The sequence below is a fragment of the Cladophialophora psammophila genome (assembly GCF_000585535.1).
Source record: "Cladophialophora psammophila CBS 110553 chromosome Unknown aczJe-supercont1.1, whole genome shotgun sequence".
NCBI classification, from domain to species: Eukaryota; Fungi; Ascomycota; class Eurotiomycetes; order Chaetothyriales; family Herpotrichiellaceae; genus Cladophialophora; species Cladophialophora psammophila.
In genome coordinates this window covers 1,302,707-1,324,769 of record NW_006912922.1, presented here as the reverse complement: position 1 = coordinate 1,324,769, position 22,063 = coordinate 1,302,707, and the positions used below count along the sequence as shown (strand labels likewise).

Sequence of the window (22,063 nt, the reverse complement as noted above, 5' to 3'; positions counted from 1 at the left end):
GAAAGGGCTCGTTTTCGCATTCTTTTTAGCGACACGATGATTTTGACTGAAGCATTGGCGTTTCCAAGTATTGGTCACGAGGAAAGGATTGGACAAGCTGGAAAAGTCAGGCTACGACTTGGATGAGACCATGAGACATGATTGATGAGACACGCAATAGATTGATTTGCCTCTGGTTTGAACTTTGCCGTCCTGGGTTCTAACAACTTTGCAAGACGGTAGACATGAATAAATGCGGTGAAATGTTCTTGTAATATCGTCCAGGTCCAAGGATGCCCTCTGGTACCTCTGTAGCTGGTTTCGGCGTGTAAAGTTCCCCGCCTCGTTATTCCCGCCTCTTGTCCACCGCTTCTCTAACCACCATCTTTCGCTGTCGGCTTGGGGCAACGTGTCTATGAGATGCTCAAAATGCTTTCTCCCTCTTACCCCAGACTTCTATCACGAATGGTTGACCCGAAATCAACGACCATTCCAACGACCCGTCCCTCGTGGGTAGCTGCGTCGGCTGCGGGACTACCAGCCGAGCAACATCGTCGCTGTCAGTCCATCTAACCTCGAACGCATCCGGCCCCCGAACGGCCAACTTGGGGTTGAATCCCTCGCACGATGGACTACATTCCAGAGTTTTGAAAAGAGACGTGATACCCACTCCGTGCGTCGCGACCACGACGGTCCGGTCCTGCGCTCCGACTAGCTTGGCCTCGGTGCCCACGATGCGTGCAAAGGCTCGTAGAAGCCGTCTTACGAAATCGTCAAAGAGCTCGACGCCCGGCCCACCGTCAGCGCTTCTTGGATTGCTCATGTCAATCGTGTCGTACGAGCCGCCCTCGAGGTCGCCGAGTGCCTGCCCCGTAAGATCCGGATCCGCAAAGGATCGAACGCCTGTGCGATCTGCAAGAATGGGCTGGATCGTTTGAACGATTCGAATCAGGGGTGAATGGTACACAACATCGATTGTTTGGCCGCGTAATTTGTCTGCCAGAATTTGCGCTTCTCTGTGTCCGTTCTCTGTCAGACTGGTATCTCGAAGGCCCTGAAGGATTCTGTCGATGTTATCCTGTGTCTCGCCATGGCGAATAAAGAGAAGGTGTAGCTTTCCACCATTGCTGTCCATATTCTCGCAAGGTTTGTGCAAAAGACCAAGTTCCTTTTCAGAAAGCGGCCTGCCGTTCCGGGTATATTAGCAATACGCCAGCTTGCCGAGGGTTGTACAAGCGTAGCGGACGATGAGCCGCGGACCAGAGGAGCAAGAGATCCCACCCATCTTGAAGATGCGCGTCATGGCTCAATGCTTTGCCTGGCGTGCTTGTCCGATACTCCAGAATCTGCTACCCCACAGTCGACTTGGGGGAACTTGAAGCCACTCTCGGCGAAGATCATGGTCCAAGCTCTGTCCAGATTACGCAAGGGTGAGAAGAAACGCGGCGGCGCGTCATCAGTCACAGCGAGAAATATCGTACAGTCGTCTTGCCCAAGCGTCAATCTGATGCTTGCGGATACTGTGGTTGACGATGAACGCAGATACACTCGCGCCCAACGCAGCGATTCTAGTTCCTGGGACACCCCACGCTAGAGTGCCAATAAATTGATACCATTTCTGAAGAAGGTAGATGAGGTGTGACTTGTCTGGGTCTTGTCCTGATTAGTCTGTGGGTTGAAACATACTGTGGCCTCGAAAACGAAAAGCCGCATAGCTTTCACGGCCCCATTCAAGTTTCAGACAGCGCCTACAAATGTGCAAGATCCGAGGATGATTTTTATCAACGCCTGTGCCTTAGTGGACTACACGGAATACCAGGACATGCAGGATCTGGATTCCAACATTGGTACCGAGCGATGATGTGGTACGTTTCTCCTGAAGGGAAACCTCAAGACACAGCCTACTGCTATCTCCATCCACCACTGCGAGATATCAAGGCTCGTGAAGAGGCTATACTGAGCCGTAGTACCATTCTTCGGTGGAATACATGCGACGTTTCTGCCAAATTCCGTCCAACTAATGCGGAAGTTGCTGCACTTGGGCCCTACGTTCTAGAATTGTTTGGGACAGAGACTTCAAAGACAACTCCAACCGGTCTTTGATGCTAATTTCGCTAGTCTCGAGGCGAGCGAAGTGTCCATGGCTTCCACAAAATGGAACCAATGATCCAATCCTTCAGCTATTGCGAGGACCCTGCACTGGTTCCCAGTGAAGCATTTGTTTCGATTGCGGCCTAACCCGTATCTCTACTCTCGCAAAAAAACTATATATCACTGGTCCCAACTGGAGGATTCCATCGATTTTGACCTTGGTTTCTTCACCGATACGCATGACGTCGACCTCAAAGAAGCAGGTGGGGGCATACAAGAAACATCGCGAGATCATGCGACGCACTCAGATATTCCATGGAGAACTCGTGATTGATGACCCCAAGTTTTCGGCGCACTCTCCAGCTCTCAACGTCTACTGCGTGCAAGGCTTAAAAGTGGCAGATCTGTCTATTGTTCCTGAGATTGTCGTGGCTAACACCGAGAACACGGCACTGCTGGTAAGAGAGAAGGCGGTGAGCATCATTCTGAGAGAACTTGGTTTGTTGGGAGAAGGTGATCCCGAGACTGAACACAACTGAGGGCACAGGCAGTTGTTGATATAGATCGTAACACAAGCTAGCATCTGGAGAGGGTATGTTGGCCCAGAAAATTAAATATGTATTGTTGATCCTCAGACAGTAACTCGTTAAGATGGGAGAATGTTTTGATCTCGCAGCCTCGCCCCTCCTCACCCGCCATTTGACGTATGAGGGGTCGCACGCCGACTAGGGGAGGCCAAGGGAGGCGGAGGAGGGTTCTTGGCATTACGGTAGGCTGCGAGTACAATGCCGTCGCTCTACCTCAACTGCGCATAACTCCATCGATTGCCGGTGCCTGTAGAAAGTGTGCGTGTGGACTTGACACTCATCCACGTTCCTGCTTTCACCCGCCTCTCGTTCTCCCATATCCCTTCTATCCTGCAAGCTGCGAGCCTTTGGACTCACACAGGTCCCACACTACCTCCCAAGATGGCCGAACCACCCATCGGTAAGACCCCTCTCCAACCCACATTCCCATTGACCTTCTGCTGACACAGGCACCACAGTGCTCGATGGGGGTACCGGTTTCCTCAAGGTCGGCTATGCAGCTCAAGTACGTTTGCCCATGGGCCTTGCCCTTTCTTTCGGACGAAGCCGAAAGTTAACCAGTCAACTCGCAGAACTTCCCCGAGCATCAATTCCCCTCCATAGTCGGCCGGCCAATTCTGCGTTCGGAAGAGCGGGCAGGAGACATCGTGGTCAAGGACATTATGTGTGGAGACGAGGCTGCTGCAGCAAGATCGATGCTGCAAATAAGTTACCCTGTGAGGAGACTCTCCGGAGACCCAGCAACAGATTCTTCCACATGGTGAAGTTGGGCATTGGCTGACCGACGAGGAACAGATGGAAAACGGCATCGTCAAGAAGTGGGACGACATGCAACATCTCTGGGACTTTACCTTCTATGAAAAGTTGAAGATAGACCCCAGAGGTCGCAAAATCCTCCTGACCGAGCCACCAATGAACCCGCTCAAGAACCGCGAGCAGATGTGCGAGGTCATGTTTGAGCGCTACGGGTTTGGTGGGGTATACGTCGCCATCCAAGCGGTGTTGGCCCTCTACGCACAAGGCCTCTCCTCAGGTGTGGTTGTCGATTCCGGCGACGGTGTCACACACATCGTGCCCGTGTACGAATCCACAGTCCTCAACCATCTCACTCGACGCCTAGATGTGGCCGGCCGCGACGTAACCCGGAACCTGATCGCCCTCCTCCTGCGACGAGGTTACGCACTCAATCGTACCGCCGACTTCGAAACCGTGCGTCAAATTAAAGAGAAACTATGCTACGTGTCATACGACCTGACACTCGATCAACGTCTATCGGAAGAAACCACCGTCCTGGTCGAGTCCTACACATTACCAGACGGCCGCGTAATCCGCGTAGGCAGCGAGCGCTTCGAAGCCCCCGAATGTCTCTTCCAACCGCACCTGGTCGACGTCGAACAACCCGGCATCGCCGAATTCCTATTCAACACCATCCAATCTGCCGACGTGGACGTTCGGTCTTCTCTGTACAAAGCCATTGTCCTCTCTGGCGGCAGCAGCATGTATCCCGGCCTCCCCTCGCGCCTGGAGAAGGAACTCAAACAGCTCTGGCTGACCCGTGTGCTGGGCGGGAATCCGGAACGACTGAACAAATTCAAGGTGCGGATCGAGGATCCCCCCCGGAGGAGACACATGGTGTTTTTGGGCGGTGCCGTCCTAGCCAACATCATGGCAGACAAGGAGAATATGTGGATCTCCAAGCAGGAGTGGGAGGAGCAAGGGCCCCGAGTGCTCGAGAAGTTGGGTCCGAGATAGTGAGCCACTCAAACCGGGAATGACATGCGGGGGCTCGGCTTCGGAATGCAAGTGCTTTTGGCTTGTCTTATGGATGAAAGCCTCGATTTACCGAAGAGAGAGAGAGAGAAGGGATAGCACGTGAGAGGGCTTCACTCTGGATGTTAAACAGAACGGAGCTACGATCCTTTTTCTTGACTAGACCTACAGTGTGGATTCCCTGTCGGCTTCCCGATCTCTCTGGCTTGCACTGACCCTGGAGCCAATGGGCGGGCGTGAGGGAGGACCAGATGAGGCGGGAAAGATGATGAGACGAGGTGTTAGCGATGGGATGAGATGAGACGAGCCTCAACCTGGCGGCAGGCCGAGCACCCTTGACCACGACCCTGACCACAACCCTAACCCCGCCATCACGACGTCGACGGCGACGAACGATGAGCGATGAACAAGCGATTGAGTTACCTACCTATATACAAAATCCAATTACGAGGTTTGAATGAAGTGAAAGTAAACAAGAAAGACTATCCTTTTGGGGGGGGGGGTTTTGTCTTTTTGAAACAGAGGGAAAACTTTTGCCGAAAGCCCCTTCATGACCCTTTTTGGAAAGAGCTCCCTTTTATTCCCCGTGAACTATTTTCGACCTCGACGAGAAAGCCTAGCACCATGCAACACTCCGATTGCTTGATGTTGTTGTTTGTCGAGCAGGGATGGTGGTGGTGGTGATGATGCCAACGGTGAACTATGTAACCACGGAGTACTGGCTCCCTTTTCGTCCTCCCTCCCCTATCATTCATAATACCACGTATTTTGCTTTCGTTTTGTTCTTGCCGGAGTATACACCGTACATACAGGTTGCTGCTGAATATAAGAATGTGCATATATGCAGCAGACAAGAACAAACGGACAGAGATGGATTCTGGAACCCTGAACTGAACCGAGGCGAGGCGAGGCTTTTGAATGTATTATATTTTTTTTTAAAAAAAAAGCGGTCCAGATCAACATTTTGGTTAGCTCAAAAAACACGTAACCGTGGGTGTCAAACAGTATTGAAATCTTCCAATATAAAATTTACAATTCTGTGCTTTGCTGCCGCGCTCGTGTTTACCTTTGCGTGTGCCGATGGGTTGGTGTAACGTTTCGGCGCAAGTTGGACTTCCGCGGAGATCGTCAGACTGATCGCTCCGTCTTTGCTCTGGATCCCTTCGAGCACAGACAGTATATGGTGAGCCTGCTACAGCCGGCTCCATTCGCAGGATGGCAGGTTGGAGAGAGTGCTTCTGTGGTGTCAGGCGGGGCATCCAATTTGAAGTCTGCAGAATTCTCAAGAGTGCAGTGCAATGCCCACTCTCGAGACACTTGTATCCTGAGAAGGAGCGCCGGGAACGAAATGTCCATCTCAGAAGCAGGGGTGGAATCCACAGAACAGGATTGAAATAGAGCAAGCTTGCTCGGGGAAGTTCTTGTTCAAACCCGCCAACACATTGCTCCACATCGGAATCAACCTGCAATGCCGATCTTCAGATTTTGGGCTTGAAGTGAAGCAAGGGGTCCATTTCGAAGATATATCCCCCAAAATTGGCACTTTGTGATGCTGTTGAGAAATCAACGCCGGTAACATACCAGAAACCTGATTCGTGGTGAAGCTTGTGCAGTATTCAATTGTTCCTCTTGGTTTCGCACTGTTATCCCTGACCGTACGGGGCCGAACAGCAGCCAAGGTGGAGAGTGACGGCTGCGTGCGGTGTTCCATACCGGAATTCTGGGATATCTGAGAGCCTTCGCTCCACATACTGCCGCTGTAGATATCTGCGACGATTCCAGCGTCATTTCCGAATACGAGCAGAGGTACGTCGAGCCCAGTCAAACTCGTACCCCGCCGCCGAACGTGAACCCTTAAATCGACCTTGGCGTCCGGAATGTCTCTATATACTGGTTAGGAGCTGTTGGATTCCAGGCTTCACAGATGACCGACGTTCGTTGCGAAGCATACAAGCCATCATGTCCAGCTTGGTCATTGTGGGGCGATGGTTCAAAGTCGAACATGCCGCTGTCAAAGAAACCCAAAATCTCTGCGTCGGGCATGGCGAGATCCATGTTCAATGCGTGTGCCTCAACCATAGCGCCGTAGTCGCCTTCAAAGTCCTCTTCTGACCAATCATAAGGTATAACAAAGCCCTGTGACGGTGTGGGAGCCACTTCCGGCTGCGTCGTTACAAAGGATGGCTGGTCCAGACTGGTAGAACTGAAAGCTATTTCCGCTCGACGTATCTGCTCAAATTGAGGAATGATGGGGGGATTTCCGCGAAGTATTTCAGGGGATCGCCAAACGTTTGATGGAGCTTCACTTGCATCCATGGGCATAGGTTGTACACCAGGCGCCGACACTTTGCCAACTTGATGTTTGGTGATCATTTGTCCAATCAGAAAGCAGGCAGCGTCGGCAATCGGCCAGATCTCTCGCAGGCGCAATAGCGCTCGGATACAAATATGGAATTGGTGTCCTGGAAGTGCTCCGACAGTTTGCCCCTTCGCTTTAATGTCCACTAGGAAGGAAGCAAGAGCGAGTAGCATAAAACTCACTGACAGTGGTGGAAGAAATCTGACCAGATCTCGCTCTTGCAGGGATTCTATCATTTCTGCAATCTTCTCGGCTGCTTCCTTGACCTTTGATGTTGGACTATTCTCCGATCCGCTTAGGGGCTTGGACAATGACTGAGGTCGATTGAGTGCTTCAGAGGCCATCAGGTAGAGCATTCTCAATACTGATCGGTGCACCAAAAGAGAATCAGCGGTTGAAGTATCGGATTCGATGCCGCCGCCGCTGCTGCTGCTGCTGCTGCTGCTGCTGCTGCTACTGCTGTTGCTCGTTACCAGCCAACAACTGGGCGGAAGATCTCTATACCACTGGTCAAGGTCATGTTGCAGGTCCAGATACTGCTTCCCGTTGACTTCAGATCTTTGGGGAGTATAAAGCATGGTGGACTCGGCTGTCGAGCCACCAAAGCCGCGCAGGTGGTAAAAGTGTTTGAGGATCTGTCCAATGAACAGCAGCAGTTTGACTTTTGCGATATACATCTCAGCCAGCATGGTTCTAATATAGGCATCCGCAAGAAAAGCATTGCCATTGAGAGACACAATGGCAGAATGGATAGGCCGGGTCTCGAAGTCGTCTATTTTCAGAGGTGGAAGTCTGATGTCCTCGTCCTTGATTCGCATTGGTCGCCGCATGCTGATCGAGATGATTCTGTCACGATGGACGCAAGTCCACCATATTCGTCTCCACAAAGCTCTAGTTCTGGGGTCCTTCTGCGTATGCGTGAAGGGTTGATTCAAACCGATGCTGCTCGCAAGAGAAATGCAGACACCAAGCCAGTGCCAGGGGTCTTTTTGGTCGTTCTCTGAAACATACCAGTAGTTCAGCAAGAGCAGTGCCTGGATCAGGGCAATCCGATCTACGTCCCAGTCGAAATCGTAAAGTAGCTGGATGGGTCAGGTGAGTCACGATTGCTGGACAAGGGGCAACGTCCCACCACTCACCTTGACCTTTTGGTAGAAATCGGCTCTCGCAGCTCTTCGACTTTCATAGCCTGCTTCCTGGAGAAGCGGCAACTCGACAAAAGCAGCGCCTGAGAACAGGACGGCTTGAAACACAACCAAGCTGATCTTGGGCGATGCATCTTTACCGTCTAGAGCACCTAGAAAGTCTTCAAGGTCGACAATTGGCATAAAAGGGTGCACGTATAGCACAAAACATCGAATGAGCTGATCACGAAGCTCGCCCAATGGTAAGCTCAAAGCTCCACGGCGATGCAGAAACTCCAAGTCGTCGTGCCGAATGTCTGGGCGAGACGGGCGAATATAGGGCGGCACATCAATGACGAGACCCGAGACCGAGCGATCAGAAGCAGCACCAGGTTGATTCTGCGCACCACCGAGACTGCTGTTCCGGGCAGTGACAGGAACGACCTGAAAATTGGTTGGTATTAGGGGAGGCACTGCTGAGGATTCTTGGGTCATTAGAGTGTCAGCTGACGGTGCAACCACCGTCCGAGAGACCTTACCATGATTTGTTTGACTCTGAACAGAGACTTGGAGGGCTGGACCTGCATCGTGCGAACCCCTCGGCCGGTGCAAGATCGCAGGCGAAGGCTCAGAGGCAGATTTGGGCTGTGCCTGGGAGATGGTGGGAAGCGCAACGGGGCGACTCGACTGGCGCTTCTGAAGACGATACTTCCTGCTGCGTCTCGATTCGAGGATGATACATTCAATTCCGTCCGAGGAGCAGTTGTGGCAGGGGACGCCAGATTTGACCAGGTCGCACTTCACCTTGCGGGTTCTGCAGTGGTGGCAGGCTTGCGAAGCTCTCTTCTTGACCACGCGGTCGGTGGGATTAGAGCCACTTGCAGCCGAGGCTTCTGCGGCTTCCTGACTCATGGCAAACCTCTGTCGGGACGTCCAGACTGTAAGGGAAGCTCACATTGTATGTTAGACAAGAGCAAATGTGTTCACCTTTGAGGTTCCACGCTGATCGACCGGGGAGGTGTAGAAATAAGGCAGGAGAAGAAAGCCGAGGCGCGTAAGTGGTGCGTCGTCGTTTGGTCTGAGCCGGAACTCTCAGGAGGGTTTCCCGCGGGAGAAGTGCTAGAGTATGTGCCTGGAGAGAGGGAGAGGAAGGGGATAGGGTAGGAGTAAGTGGAAAGATCTTCAGGTACTGGGTAGTGATCAGGAGGTCAGGCCATTTGAAGTTCGAAGAGGAAAAAAAGGTCAGTGATGTTTGATGTTCTGGATAGGAATTAGGTGGATGGATGCCCTTTGGTGTCTCCCCCGCACAATTTGGCAGTGGGCAGGCAGTGGGCAGGCAGTGGGCAGGGCAGTGGGCAGGCAGTGGCAGGTTGGTGGCAGGCTACTAGGCTTGCAGGGCACCGAGACAGGGCACCCGTGCAGGTCCTCCCTCCTCCTGCTTAGTAACCCGTCGCGTGAGAAAAGTCATCACTATCCCATGTGCTGGGCCCCAGTACCCAGTATCTCGTACTGGGTACTCGAAATCAACCTGGACAAGGAAAATAGGCTCGCTAAATTTCTACCGGGTACTACGAGGCACATGTACACTTCCCACGTAGACGTTCCCAACACCCTCCTCTACCGGCCAGTTGCAGACCATGCACCACGTCGACACACCTTCGTCGCCGTCGTTCCTCTCCCTGGGATACGACCAGATGACCTTGACGACCCGGAACCCAAAATACGCATAGACGTCCCGCGCCCTCGGGTTCCCTGCCACCAGCCAGAGCGGCAACTTCTCCCGCTTGGCCCGCTTGACGTATGGTTCGATGACGGCTCTGACCGCGCCTGTGTCCCTGCGCTCGGGATCCCGCGCCATCAACGAGAGCGTCCAATATGGCTGGTGGGCGCCCAGACAAGCCAGCTTCGCCTCCTGTATGTCTCGCGCAAACTGTGCAAAGACGGGCCTCTCCCGTGCCATCTCTGCAAACTGGGCGTCCGTAAACGGGGGCGGGTTGGAAGATGGAGGCTCCCAGCATGCCACGGCGGCAAAGTTGGCTGCCTCTACCACCGTCGCTCCGGCGGCGACCTTGGTTTCAATGCGTCTTTGGGCGCCGACGTAGAGGAGGTCTGGCGTCACAGCCGTCGCCCTGCCCGTCTTTTCTTGCTGGAAGACAATGTTCAAGGGGTCGCTGAGAGTGGCTCGCGACGTGATCTCGGCGAGCCGATGGCGATATTCTGGGGAATTCGAGGCCGTGATTCGAGGCAGCAACTGCATTGACACTGACGATGCGCCGTTGGCCTCGACGAGCGACGTGACCGACATATTGTTGACCGTGACTGCCGATGCTTCCATCTTGTCGCTGGTGCTTGTGGTGACCATCTTGTCGACTTCCTGCTCAACCATCGCGGGTCATTGCCGAGGTCGCGGGGATTGGGAGCTCTTTCTATCACGCTTCTTCTTACCTGACCAGATGAGTCATCTCGAGGCTCAATGTCCTTCATTTTCTACTGCCAGGGGTGAAGACACCGGCCCCGCGGGTGGGTTATGTATCAACTTATCGCAAGGTGACAATGAAAGATCCGATCCCCGAACAACAATTTCTAAGGTCTCCGATTGATAGAATGACTCACTCACCCAACACTCGATTGAAGCGACCCTGGACTTGCCCTGGTCTTTGCCGATCGGCGTCCCCCGTGCTGTGCCAAGCAGCCGGACAGGCTACATCGCCTCGTAGCCTTGCATAACCAAACACACCCCCTCTCCTCCTCTCGTGCCCGCTCTTCCATTTCAGGTACGTGCCCAACAACAGGGGCTGAATGAGTCCTCCGATAAAGCTACATGCCAAGTCAGACATCTTCTACATCAGGGGTAAATACTTCAAACCAGAACACCGGACCCAACAGGTGAAGCCGCTCGCAGTTACCTAGAGGAACCTCTTCAATCCAGAAGATAATGGCGGTAGCAAAGTGTCTGCCACAAGCCATGGGCGCTGCACAGCTTCTGTCCACAACGAGAACATGGTGCCGTCCGTCTCCCTCGTCGAAAAGAGTGACGACAATTCCATTTATGAATGTTTATTATTTTGTCCCCCATAAATGGTTTCAAGCCTCTGCAAATTGATACGGCCGCCACTTATGCGTAGGAGGAATATAGGAGAATGCGAAGAGGATTCTGCACCGCAGCCGAGTTGATGCATTGACCACACCTTGAAAAGCATCTTCCTAGTGGACTTACCAGCGCAACATAGACCCCGCGTCGAACTTCCAGCTTGGTCGTCGACTCTTTGCCAACTTGGATTGACAATCCGAATCTACTGGCACCAAACCCCAGCGCTTTGGGAAGGCAAACAGCTCGTCACCCATGCTTTGCGACAAGAGTTCGAGGAGCACGAGTCATTGTTCCACAAGTAGACCGGCGAGATCCTCAAAACACAAGGGGTGGAAGATTCCTTAGTGTGTGTGTGTGTGTGTGTGTGTGCAAAATATCTAGTTGCAGAGGCGCAACGCCGAGGACCTGACCAATCAACGTGAACATTTGTGAGAGTCCAGTGAACGGCGTGAGAACGGATGGGAGACGCAATGGTACTCGTGCTGTGCGGGCCAGCCACCAACCACTGACGTTGGGATGGCCCGGCTGAAGGGCCGTTCTCTGATGACAACCAGCAGATCCCTTGCCACAGTCAACTCGAGCTGCCTTGATCGCAAGGCTTCGAGGCAATCATGAACGTCACGGCGATGCCTTTCGCGCTGCTGGAGACCTACAGAACAAGGATCCATTATAGTCGAGGTCAAGTTCGATCAGCATTTGACAACTCATCTGTTGCAAAAGGGAACCCCAAGTGCCGGTCTGCAGTTTTTGGCGTCTTGTCGCCGTGATTGGCCAAATTCAAGGACCACATAATCTCATCTCACGCAGAGCCAGTCGACTCGAAGAGGGGGACACATTCACCAGAAATCCCCGTGATTGTTGTGCAACAGCGTCCGGGGCACGTTTTCCTCTTTATTTGGCCCTCTGTGGCGTTGCGGATCGTGTGTGACATGAATTGAGATATAGAGACAGTGGCTTCGTATCTGGCGAGCTAAACTGCTGAAATCCAGTGCTGCGAGGACACACCCTTGGCCACGGTTCTGGCCTCGAAACCAGCGCGACCGAGTTCTTGCAATGGGGACACTTCCAGCAGATCTCAGATGGCCCACCGGCCGCATGCTTTCGTGATCGACACAGAGACCCCCAACGGTGCAGCATCCATGTCATACATACTGGGTAGTGGTTAGACCCCCTGACAGGATCATCGGTATCCGTTCTCTTGCAACATCCACCTTGACTCCAATACCTGCCAGCCTTAGGTAGGGACAGCATTTCAGTCCCACATAGGCAGACAAGCATCCTTTGGAAGATCACGTTTGGAACCCAAGTCAGAAAGTCGAAGTGAGCGGATGGGCGATCGATTCAGAAGGTTCGCCCTCTGTTAGATCGATGTTTCCGGGAACGTCCTCCACATACTGTAAGTCGAAATATGCCCCCTACTCAACTCGCTCTCAGGCATGTATCAAAACTCGATATCAGAGCCCAAGAAAAGCTGCCAACAGGTAGCATTGTCGTCTGGTGACGCGTAGATGCGTAAACGATCTCGATCCATGGGCACAATGACCGAACTGTCGATGACGTTTTGACGCCTCTGAATCCAGTGCATGTTGTCAGCGAGAGACAGTCTTGCTGGATCACATGGACTCGCAGCAAGACTAACAAGTAGAGAAGTGGATATCTGACAATGTCAATTCGAGGGAAGTGCTCCGTAAGCGTCTCTAGGAATTGAAAAATGGAACCCCAATTTAGGCCTCGGCGAGCCTGTTCAGTAGTCGAAACGACGATTAGCGATGCTATGAAGCCCGGTCTCCTTCCAGCGCCAACACAAAGAAGTATTGCGGCTAGCCGGACGCTGCGGCACAGATCTTTCTGGCAATCTTTCCGGCACAGAAGGTAAAACTAAACGAGGGCTTTGGGAGAACATGTTCTCAATGCTTTGATGTACTGGGTACGAGAAAGTTTGGCACTGCCAAAGGCCGCGGCCCAGCGAAACTTTCCGGCATGTCCTTGTAAGTGAACTGACCCAATGGGCTTCGCTCAATGCACATTTTAGGAATAGGGTTGGTGCTATACGATTCGTTGGGCGCGACGAGAGCGATTGGCCTCTCGTACTTCCTTAGCTATCTTCGTTAAGCTGGGGTTGTTTGCAAGGCCCAGAAAAAGGCCCCCGGCTCGACGGAGACGCTGAAACGAGTCTATTGTAATGCTGAAGTTTCAGGCTTTCCCGTCCGACGCGTGTCTACCTAAGTAAAAGACCAGAACTTGGTGGACTAGCCGTGAAGAGTACCTCTTACCACGCATGCCGGTTTCAAAGGAATACCGTCGCCTGTGCCGCAACTGATTGTGCCTAAGTACCTCGTACCTACAGTAGGTACCGCCATTTTTGAGACATTGAGATGTCGCTTCACACGCATCTCCATATCTCATCTCGGTTACGGCGCCACAGCACAGTGAACGACAAGTTGAATCGAGCAGGCAAGTCGAAGAGAGCGATCTTCGATCACGCCTAACCGGAATCGTGCTGATGCGGGTATCAGGGAAGGATAAGGTTGAAGTGGCCATGGAGGCGAGCATCCGGGCGGAAGAGGAGCACGCTCTCTTTGCTAGGGTCACGGAAAGTGGGACAGGACAAGCTGACCACTGCTCGTCCGACTTGTCACATCTTCCCTCCGCTCCGGTTAACGGCTAGGAAGTTCTCAATCAGCAACGTACTTACCTACCCGGTTAGCTCTGGATGAGAGATGCAAAGCCCCGGTTTCGGGGAACTTGCGTCGTCTCCATAATATTCCCTGTGAGTGGAGTTGTAGTGGCCTGACTCTTTTCCGGGCCATGACCCAAGCTTTTAGCAGACTGAACGCCGATACCGATACGAAGGTGATTGAATTTGAAGTTTTTCGCCTGCACTTGTAGGTTTCATATTTTGCCTGGTGCCCAGACGAGTGAATTTGGATTCATCTCAAGAGCTAAGTTCTTGTGGAAACCATGTGATGCAGCACGGAGCTTTGGAGGCTCCGCCTTTGATGGCAGACGCTACGATCGTGGGCCTGGTGACTCGCGATCATTGGGAGACTCCTACATCAAGTAATAGGTCGCTGGCCAACTGTGAGAGACCAGGTCCAGGGGGGTGGGCGGGTGCGTCCTCGAGGGTGAACATCAGGTAGACGCGACAGGGGCCGCTTAAAAGGGTGATCAACCGTTGTGACTTGGCCCCTTGGGTCTTGGGGCGCTAGGCATTGGCCGTTTGGAGCCAGAAGGAGTTTGGCGTTGGCGGCGTCTGGAAGGATCCATCGACTGGTCCAGGCCACGCCACAAAGCCCGAAGCTTTTGACGATGGATGTGTGACCTCTTGTCCGTGTTACCGGGTAGTGAGTGCAGAAGGCTTGGTAAAGGGACACGAAGGGCGGCAACAGAACTGCTTCAGAGCATGCGTTTCTCGGGTTTCGCTGTCCATTGGTCGGAATTGTGCTGGTATTGCATAAAAGGATCGATGTGAGAGCAGGAGGTGGTGGCCTTTGAAAAAGAGAAGGGTTGTTGCTTGGGTGATGGCAGAGATGGATGAGACCGGCACTTTTGGAAGGTGGAAGCTGAAGCCCCCTGGCGCAGGCGCAAGCAGCCTGGCATGTACCCAGTACAGTAGCTGCGCTCTCTGACGTAATATGGGATGGTGGGGAGACGAGGGAGGTTGGGGACTTACCCAGCGAGCAGTACCTGCCGAGTACCCAGTACCCAGTACCCAGTACCCAGTGCAGGGACTCGGGAACCGCATTCATCCATCAACGCCTTTCCACTTTCCACTTTCCACTTTCCACTTTCCACTTTCCACTCTGGAATGCCGGCTCCCAATCATGGAGTCTCCGGAAGTACTGGGTACTTGTTAGTCGAACCACTTTACGAGGTACTCCGTCTACAAGTACATATGTTCACACCCAATGATGTAAAATCGACGAGAACAGAAAATGGCAGGTGAGGGCGGGCCCTCTGTTCCGTTGCACAACACGGAGGAAATGATTCGAGCTTTAGCAACCAGCCCTGCTCATCCCTGCTCATCCCTGCTCATCCCTGCTCTCCACCCTGGAGACTTTCGGCCTCTTCTCGGATGCTCGGGGTTGATGTTGGGCATCGTGATCTGCTCTGCGACAATCTCTGATATCTGGTCCTTCTCATGGTATGTACCGAGTATGTATCCCTGGAATGCACGGATCTGGGATCTTGCCCGGGGCCAAAGCAGATGCAGATGGTAGCGGATTCCTCCGGGAGATCTCGCCTTTCCCTCCTACAGTCACCGTCTCAGCCGATCAGGACGGAGGTGCGTACCTATGTAGATTGTACTCGTAGAGAGAGCTCCAATACTCACCTGCTCATTGGTGCCATTTGTTGTCAGTCCCCCGCGCACAACACCCCTCAGCAGCCCTTGTCCAAGTGCGGTGTCTGGTGCTTGTTGCACATCGGTTGGCTCCTAGAAACGGAAGATTTCATGGCGAAGTGAATTGTGCTTCCCTCGGCCGCGTGTCTGTCTCTTTCTGAAACGGTTCTTTCGCTGCTATCCCTCGTGAAACCAATCAGCACGACCGTGCAGGGCAGTGGACGGAAACGCAGCCCAGCCACAGTGCCCGGTGCCAGATGACCGTGGCTCATGTCATGGCAGTTGGAAAGTCCCGAGGCGTTCCGTTTGTGATCCCCGCCCCTCCCCCCACGTGAAGCCTCTCTGATATAAGTAGGTACTCGCACAATTTTGCGTGATGTCCCTCGGAGCCAACCAACTGAAACGCTGGTCGATGGCATGGATCATGCACAGACCAAAGTCAAATGGAAGATGGCTTGCAGATCAGAAACAGGGTAAGCGGGGCGAGCAAGCGCCGATCCTGGGTTGGCGATGTAGGGGTGCGAAGTCGATTACCCTGTCGACTGGGCCACTACCCAGTAGACTTCCTTGCCTTCCCTTACTCTGGGTCGCGGTAGACATGGACCATGCGACTATCCCAAAAGCATGTGCCGATCATGACCGGCAAATCCTGTCGCAACTCTCAAAACCTGGATGCTGGTTAGCAGCGTGACTCCGTTTGGGCTCAAAGAGGCCAGGCCCAAAACATGCCCCCCTTCCAGGTAGTGGGCAACCGTTGTTGGACGGGCTAGGTGGAATCGCCCAAAACGGTGGCTCGCAGCTCGACAACTGTCCGGGCTGCATATTCGAGTATCTTAGTTCGCGTCCCTTGTGTCTATCGCCGGCCAACTTGGAAGCTAGTTCAGAGACCAGACAAGATTCCTCCGGAGCCTGCGTCCCGGATGGCTTGCTGGCTTTTGCGGGCTCGCTGAACTTTTAGACTGGATCGTACCGTCTATTGGCTTGACGACCCCATCAAGTGGTGTGACTCTGGCAAGGCAGTGCTGACTCGAATTCCTCTGCTCCTCTTGCTCAACTTTTGCCCCCTCCGATGCGAGAAAACGAGTCCTTGGCTCGAAACGAACAAGGTCTGTTTGGCCGCTCTTCAACCCAGTTTTGGGGGCAAGTGGGTTCTGTGCAGCAAAAATGTCTGAGTGTGTTAGTGCTAGATCTCGATCCAGTGATCTAACAGTCGTCCGGTGGCGTCTGACTCTTGGTCGCTAGGAAAATGCCGGCAGTCAAAAGTCCTCGTACATACCAAGTACAGAATCAGTACGGGACACGTGAGCGACCAAAGACACCAGAGGTCTTGGGCCTCTCTGGCTACCTCAACCAGGTCAGCGAATACATCCACGCTATGCCCAATGTCTCGCAGGCTGTAAGGAGTCTTGGTCCGGCTGATCGGGGAATCAAGGTGTGCTAAAAGACCTAGGGGCATGCTCGAGGTCTGTAGCTTCAAAGCCTGGCATGACAGAAAGCAAAACACCAGGAAACGAAATAGAGCACAATCAAGTTGAGCCCTGCGGCTGCTGCCATAGTATTGATTGACAATAGTCTCTGTTATTTTTGGTTGCGATCCTTGCTTGAATATTCCGTACTCTGTGTGTGTGCGTGTGTAATAATCATGGCCCTGAGAAACCTTTCCCGACAGTGGCTGCCGCCGCCGAACCAGAGGTCGAACAGACATCCGATGGAGACCATGGGCCTGCTTGAGGATCAGCTCATTTTCTCTTCGTCTGCACTTCCGTCGACCGTGGAAAGTGTCAAGCCAAACCTCGAAACAGCCACAACCCGAAACCTTCCCCAGTATCTGCTCATACAACTATTCTGATCCATCACTCGTCATCCACCATCCAACCCTCCCCCCCCCCGGCAAGCCCGCCTTGTCACTAAGCAATAACAATATCGTAAAACATATTTTCACGGAGCCAGAATGCTCCGCATGCCTATAATAAGGCATTGGTCGGGGTATCAGAGAGAACAAGCCTTATGTGGCCACCCCCATCCCCGACGATGGTTTCGCCCAAGCTCCCCGTAATGCCTCTAATAAGGCATGAAAGACTGTACACAGTGACGCCGTCTTTTTTCCCCCAGGTATTTTTTGGTCGTTCCACGACTCCAGGCTTCATCTGTACAGTCCGTTGAGCCAAACACATGATTTCCATAAGTGCTCCAATATTGTGTCCCTGTCAGCACCAGTGAAATGAAAAAAGAACGCAAAAGACCGCTTAAACTCCTCCAAGGTTTCGTCATAAACGTGCCCGAGCATTCAACCACATAGTCGTAAACATATCTCCTAATAGAGATTTCGCACGTATGTCAACAAGTAGATTCGTCGCCTGTGTCCGTATTCCGCCTGCAATCCCCCCACCCCGCCATGATGGGAAGCAGGCGCTCGTTACGGCCTCGTGGAGTCGGCATTTTTAGGGCGAAGGTTTGCTCCGGTCATGGCTGCCGCCTTGTTGATGCCTAATTTTCGTGTGAGTTTTGCATAGTGAAGGCCACATGCATTACACAAGGTGCGTGCTCCGTCTGGGCCTCTTCGCCATTCAGGCGTCTCGGCTCGGTTGCAGCTGTGACATCGGCCGGGCGGCGCGGCTTTCTGTAACACCAGTCAGTTAGAGTCGCGCTGCTGCGGCTGATGATATATACTGACTCCACGTCGCTTCTTCGCATCGCTTGTATATGCGCCGCCTTTGTATTCGTCGGATGGGGCCTGGTAGTCTTCTTCAACTGGAGCGCCCCGAACAAGTCGAGCTTGCTGCTCGGCTTTGGCAGCCTCTCGAACAAGTACCACTTCTCGTATGAAAGAGAGGATTTCGTACGAGCGATGGGTAAAACGGAGCATCTCGTCCACCTCGGCTGCTGAGGGTAAAAATTCATGTCCGTAACCCGACCGACTCCCGTGGTGGAATCGTTGACCCCAAGTCCGGGCAAACTCCAGGGTACGGAGAGAGCCATCGCTAATCTGGAGACATAGTCAGAGCCACATTATACGTCGGGGAGGAGGCGGAGATAACAAACTTCATTGAGCCCTATCTCAGCGTCAAATGATTCCAGATGCCTCTTAACGGCCTCGTTGTACTGGGCCTCGTTCGCTGGTTTCGAGCCTGCAGTAAATTGGAACACCTCATTTGTAGAAGACGGTGCATTCGAGGAGCTGGGATTCCCGAATGGTGGGAACGCTTGTTGCTGTTGCTGTTGTTGCTGTCTGGGCGGCGGCTCGTAGGGTTGGGGAGACCTAGCCGGCGGGGCAGGCTCATTGTGGTTTGTGAACGTAGTATTCGCTAGTGAAGACGAACGAAAATTTGACGGCTGTTGCTGAGAAGTTGGAGAGCCTGGGTAGCCAAAGGCCTGAGAGACTGGTTGGCGAGGATCGGGTGCAGGAGCAGGTGGCGGAGGGAAAGGCGGGTTCGCCGTCTGGGTTTCCGTCGGTGTTGATGCGGTCATTTGAGGCGCCGAAAACACATCCCGTAAGACAGGCACACCAGGGGCTGGTTGGGAAAAGGGATTCATAGGGCCCTTGGGGCCTTCGGAGAACGACTGGCCCACGGCTGTCGAAGGCGTGGGCAAAGACTGGTGCTGAGACGAGGTTGAAAAGGGCATTGACTTGTCTCCCAGAGCCTCATGGATGGATGGCAGGGATTTGCGAAGGTCAGGCGAATCCTTCTCGTCCCGGGTCGAGCGTCGAGTGGTGGATTCGGGAGGAGAGATGTAGCCAGACACGCCAGTCGTCGATCCTGCCGTCGACGGTGCACATGAGTATGGCGGAGGGGGCCCTGAATACATAGATGCCGTGGGACTAGCCAAGGGTGCCGTCGAGATGCTCAGGCCGTTTCCGAGGGAATACCTGGAGAGATCGTTTCTCTCGGTTCTGAGGGTGTCCAGCTCGAGATGACTTATCGACGGCAACGTGTCTCTGATAATCACATCAGCAAAGCTCATGTCTTCAACAGAGGGTAAGAGATTACCTCAGTCGAGGGGCGGCATCTATTGTCGCCATTGTGACGGGAGTCGAGTATGGAATCTCGGGTCCAGCAATGATGGATATTCTATTGTTTGAAAATAGCACGATGAATCATGAGGTTGGACCGCGGAAAGGAAAATGTTTTGCTCCCAATGTACCTTTCCGCAGAGGTTGCAAGTCCGCCCGCTCCAACGTCACGCAAGGGCTTGGGCCAATACTGTTGTCGTTGCACCAACGAGATGGATATGAACAGTGCAAGGAGCCGTCTTGATCGGCCGTCTTGATATTTGCCTTGCTGAGTACACCGAGCAGGACCAAAGACGATTTGAGGAACAGTTTCAACCCTTGGTGTTGGCTGGATGGAAATTGTCAAACTGCGCAGTCTCGCCCACGGCTCACGGTCGAGTACTCAAGATCTGCTCAATACCGCGGCGGGAAGGTCGTCGAAGAGGGTGATGCCGAACTACGAATGTGCAAGAGCAGGAGATGCAAAAGAGGATCTCAGAGAAGGAGGAGGCGCAAGAGCAGAGTGTTGAGCGTGAGTTGTTGGGTGGACGATGGGAGGGGGGTTTTGACGGAATTCGGAGTCGAAGGTTGGTTAGATGATGGAAAGAATGAAGACGAGCAAGTCTTAGAGAGCGAGATGGGCGGAGAAAGATCGAGAGATCGCGCTAAGCATGGGCCGGAGGGCAGGTGGGAACCTTGAATCCGGATGTGCAGCTGGTGGGTGATGGTGCTGGGTGTGTGAGTTCTGTGTGTGAAAGCCGAAAAGTGGGCTTTGTGCCCTTGGCGAGTCGCAGGCCGAGTCGAGGAGGAGAGGCGACAAGGGGGTTGTGTTCTCTGGAAGTCTGACCCAAACAGCAAAAGTCAGCCAGTGAACAAACTCTGGAGGGCTTGAGGGCTCGAGGGCTTGCGGTGGGCCACGGAGTCAAAAATACGTCGTACGTGGGTTGACACTGGTGACGCCCTCCAAGGCAGAGGGCGTTTTACTTAGGGCAGAGAGTGTTTTGGGTACAGTCTTGCCTTCTTTTGACTCGAGCGAGCCACCGCGGACCGGGGGATGGAGGAGCGATGGCTTTTTTCTTTCCTTGATAGACTGATAGACGGCTGACAGGGGCAAGCCTTGTCGAGCGATGATCATGGTCTCGGCCTACGATGCTTGGGTTGGGATGATGGGATGATGGGGGGGGAAGGGTCGGAGTTGGGAAGTTGATGGAGCTGGTTGGAATGCAGTGGGTAAGAGACATAGGAAAAGCGGGGGGGAGGGGGAAGGAGAGAGTTGCCCGGCTAAGGAATGAATGGGTTTAGGCACTGTATTAGGGCCAAGGGGCGCAGACTTAGGTCGGCTCACCAGTTAGAGGGGGGGGCGAAAGACCCTGCCCGCCTCCCTGGGAAACCGATCGTTCGACTGTTTTGGGGCATCGGAGGAGCAGCAGCCGCACCTCCAGAGATGCCCTAGGTACCTGTTCCGTTGTCCTGGGCTCCCTTGATGCTCGCATGCTCAGGCAGCTACTCGGTACATAATACATAGATACAGGCACCTATAGCCCAGATCTGCTTTCTCGCTTCCGCACGTTGACCTCCTTTCCATACCCTTTCCCCCCTCTCTTCATCGTCCATGCCTCTGTCGTCCCAGAACAGCAACCTCGAGGTTGAGAACTTTGCCGACTGCCGCCCGCAACTGCACTGCTCGAAGCAATTGTTGATTTAGTGCAGTGGAGATCAATACGGGCGCATTCACCCACTGACAGAGCTTCAAAGTCCCCGGGTCAGTTTCCGCCCGGTTCCTCTGGTGCCTCTGGTTCCTTCACTGTCACCTATTTCTTGTCATGCCGTGTAACCTGTAACCACAGTAAGAAATCCAATTTGAGTCTGGTCAAGTCTGGATTCGTCCTGCACCCACAGAACCTGGATCTTGCACCAATTTGCCGCTTCCCACCATGCCCAAATTGATCTCGCCTAGCACTCGCCAGGCCCTTACCCGTCATCGCTGGCTGACTTTCCATCGAACTCGCAGGAAACGACAACTCCACCCCGTCCTGATCCCCCAGCTAAGCGAGGCGCCTCCGGCGCCAGTGCGAAACCTTTCGTGAGCAATTCTACGCATGCAGGAGTTGCTCGTCCGATTGACCGTACGGAGTAAGGCCATTTATTCAATTTCTTTTGAGCTCTGGAAATAACACTAACAGCAGCGCCTCTTGCGATCTCCCGGCGAGGGTAGACATGCCAAAGAGTACGAGGTACAGTCTCGAACTCAGTCGTCCGATGCTCCCGCGCGTCGAGCAGGCCACGGAAACGTTGGCCTTCAAAGTTTCAGCATTGACGTGCTCTCCATCACGCTCGCTACCGATGACTTTCCCACCTACACAAAATAGACTTCGGGGCAAAAGCCAGCTTGTCTGGGCCACGTTGGATGACACCTGACAAGTCAGCAAGCAAGCACGAAGAGCAAGACGAGGGTTGTTCCGTTGAGCTGTTGGAAAATGGACTCCGAGCCAGTTGAGCGCCAACGTCAATCATCCCATTACACGTGGAATTCGAGAGCTTATCGAATCAAGTCGGGCAGCGCTGGAGCTTAGACTTTGCAATCCTCCCTTTCAGATCGATCCGTCGGGACGTATCAGCGCCTTCTGATCTCCTGCCCCCAGCGTCATAATGTATATCATCGTTGCATCGCTTCGCCACTATTGGTTTATGGCAGCGCCAGCATCGACGCTCGATAGAACTTTCTTTTT

The 22,063-nt window shown here is 53.4% G+C and overlaps 6 protein-coding genes across 6 annotated transcripts; 2 read left to right on the top strand and 4 right to left on the bottom strand.

The window, feature by feature from the left end:
• Window positions 1-403: 403 nt before the first annotated feature.
• A1O5_00468 (uncharacterized protein) lies at window positions 404-1,114 on the bottom strand (the record flags this gene model as incomplete). The annotated part of the gene is made up of 1 exon (XM_007741087.1): window positions 404-1,114. One exon carries the CDS (start codon window positions 1,112-1,114, stop codon window positions 404-406), a length of 711 nt encoding a protein of 236 aa, XP_007739277.1.
• Window positions 1,115-2,309: 1,195 nt separating this feature from the next.
• Window positions 2,310-2,609, top strand: A1O5_00467 (uncharacterized protein; the record flags this gene model as incomplete). The annotated part of the gene is made up of 1 exon (XM_007741086.1): window positions 2,310-2,609. One exon carries the CDS (start codon window positions 2,310-2,312, stop codon window positions 2,607-2,609), a length of 300 nt encoding a protein of 99 aa, XP_007739276.1.
• A 429-nt stretch (window positions 2,610-3,038) lies between these two features.
• A1O5_00466 (actin-like protein 2) lies at window positions 3,039-4,409 on the top strand (the record flags this gene model as incomplete). The annotated part of the gene is made up of 4 exons (XM_007741085.1): window positions 3,039-3,057; window positions 3,116-3,162; window positions 3,230-3,373; window positions 3,453-4,409. The coding sequence occupies 4 exons, from the start codon at window positions 3,039-3,041 to the stop codon at window positions 4,407-4,409; spliced, it is 1,167 nt and encodes a 388-aa protein (XP_007739275.1).
• A 1,872-nt stretch (window positions 4,410-6,281) lies between these two features.
• On the bottom strand, window positions 6,282-8,822 carry A1O5_00465 (uncharacterized protein; the record flags this gene model as incomplete). Its single annotated transcript, XM_007741084.1, has 2 exons — window positions 6,282-7,868; window positions 7,926-8,822. 2 exons carry the CDS (start codon window positions 8,820-8,822, stop codon window positions 6,282-6,284), a joined length of 2,484 nt encoding a protein of 827 aa, XP_007739274.1.
• Window positions 8,823-9,468: 646 nt separating this feature from the next.
• Window positions 9,469-10,296, bottom strand: A1O5_00464 (uncharacterized protein; the record flags this gene model as incomplete). Its single annotated transcript, XM_007741083.1, has 1 exon — window positions 9,469-10,296. One exon carries the CDS (start codon window positions 10,294-10,296, stop codon window positions 9,469-9,471), a length of 828 nt encoding a protein of 275 aa, XP_007739273.1.
• A 7,463-nt stretch (window positions 10,297-17,759) lies between these two features.
• On the bottom strand, window positions 17,760-19,306 carry A1O5_00463 (uncharacterized protein; the record flags this gene model as incomplete). The annotated part of the gene is made up of 3 exons (XM_007741082.1): window positions 17,760-17,963; window positions 18,018-18,329; window positions 18,386-19,306. 3 exons carry the CDS (start codon window positions 19,304-19,306, stop codon window positions 17,760-17,762), a joined length of 1,437 nt encoding a protein of 478 aa, XP_007739272.1.
• Window positions 19,307-22,063: the final 2,757 nt, after the last annotated feature.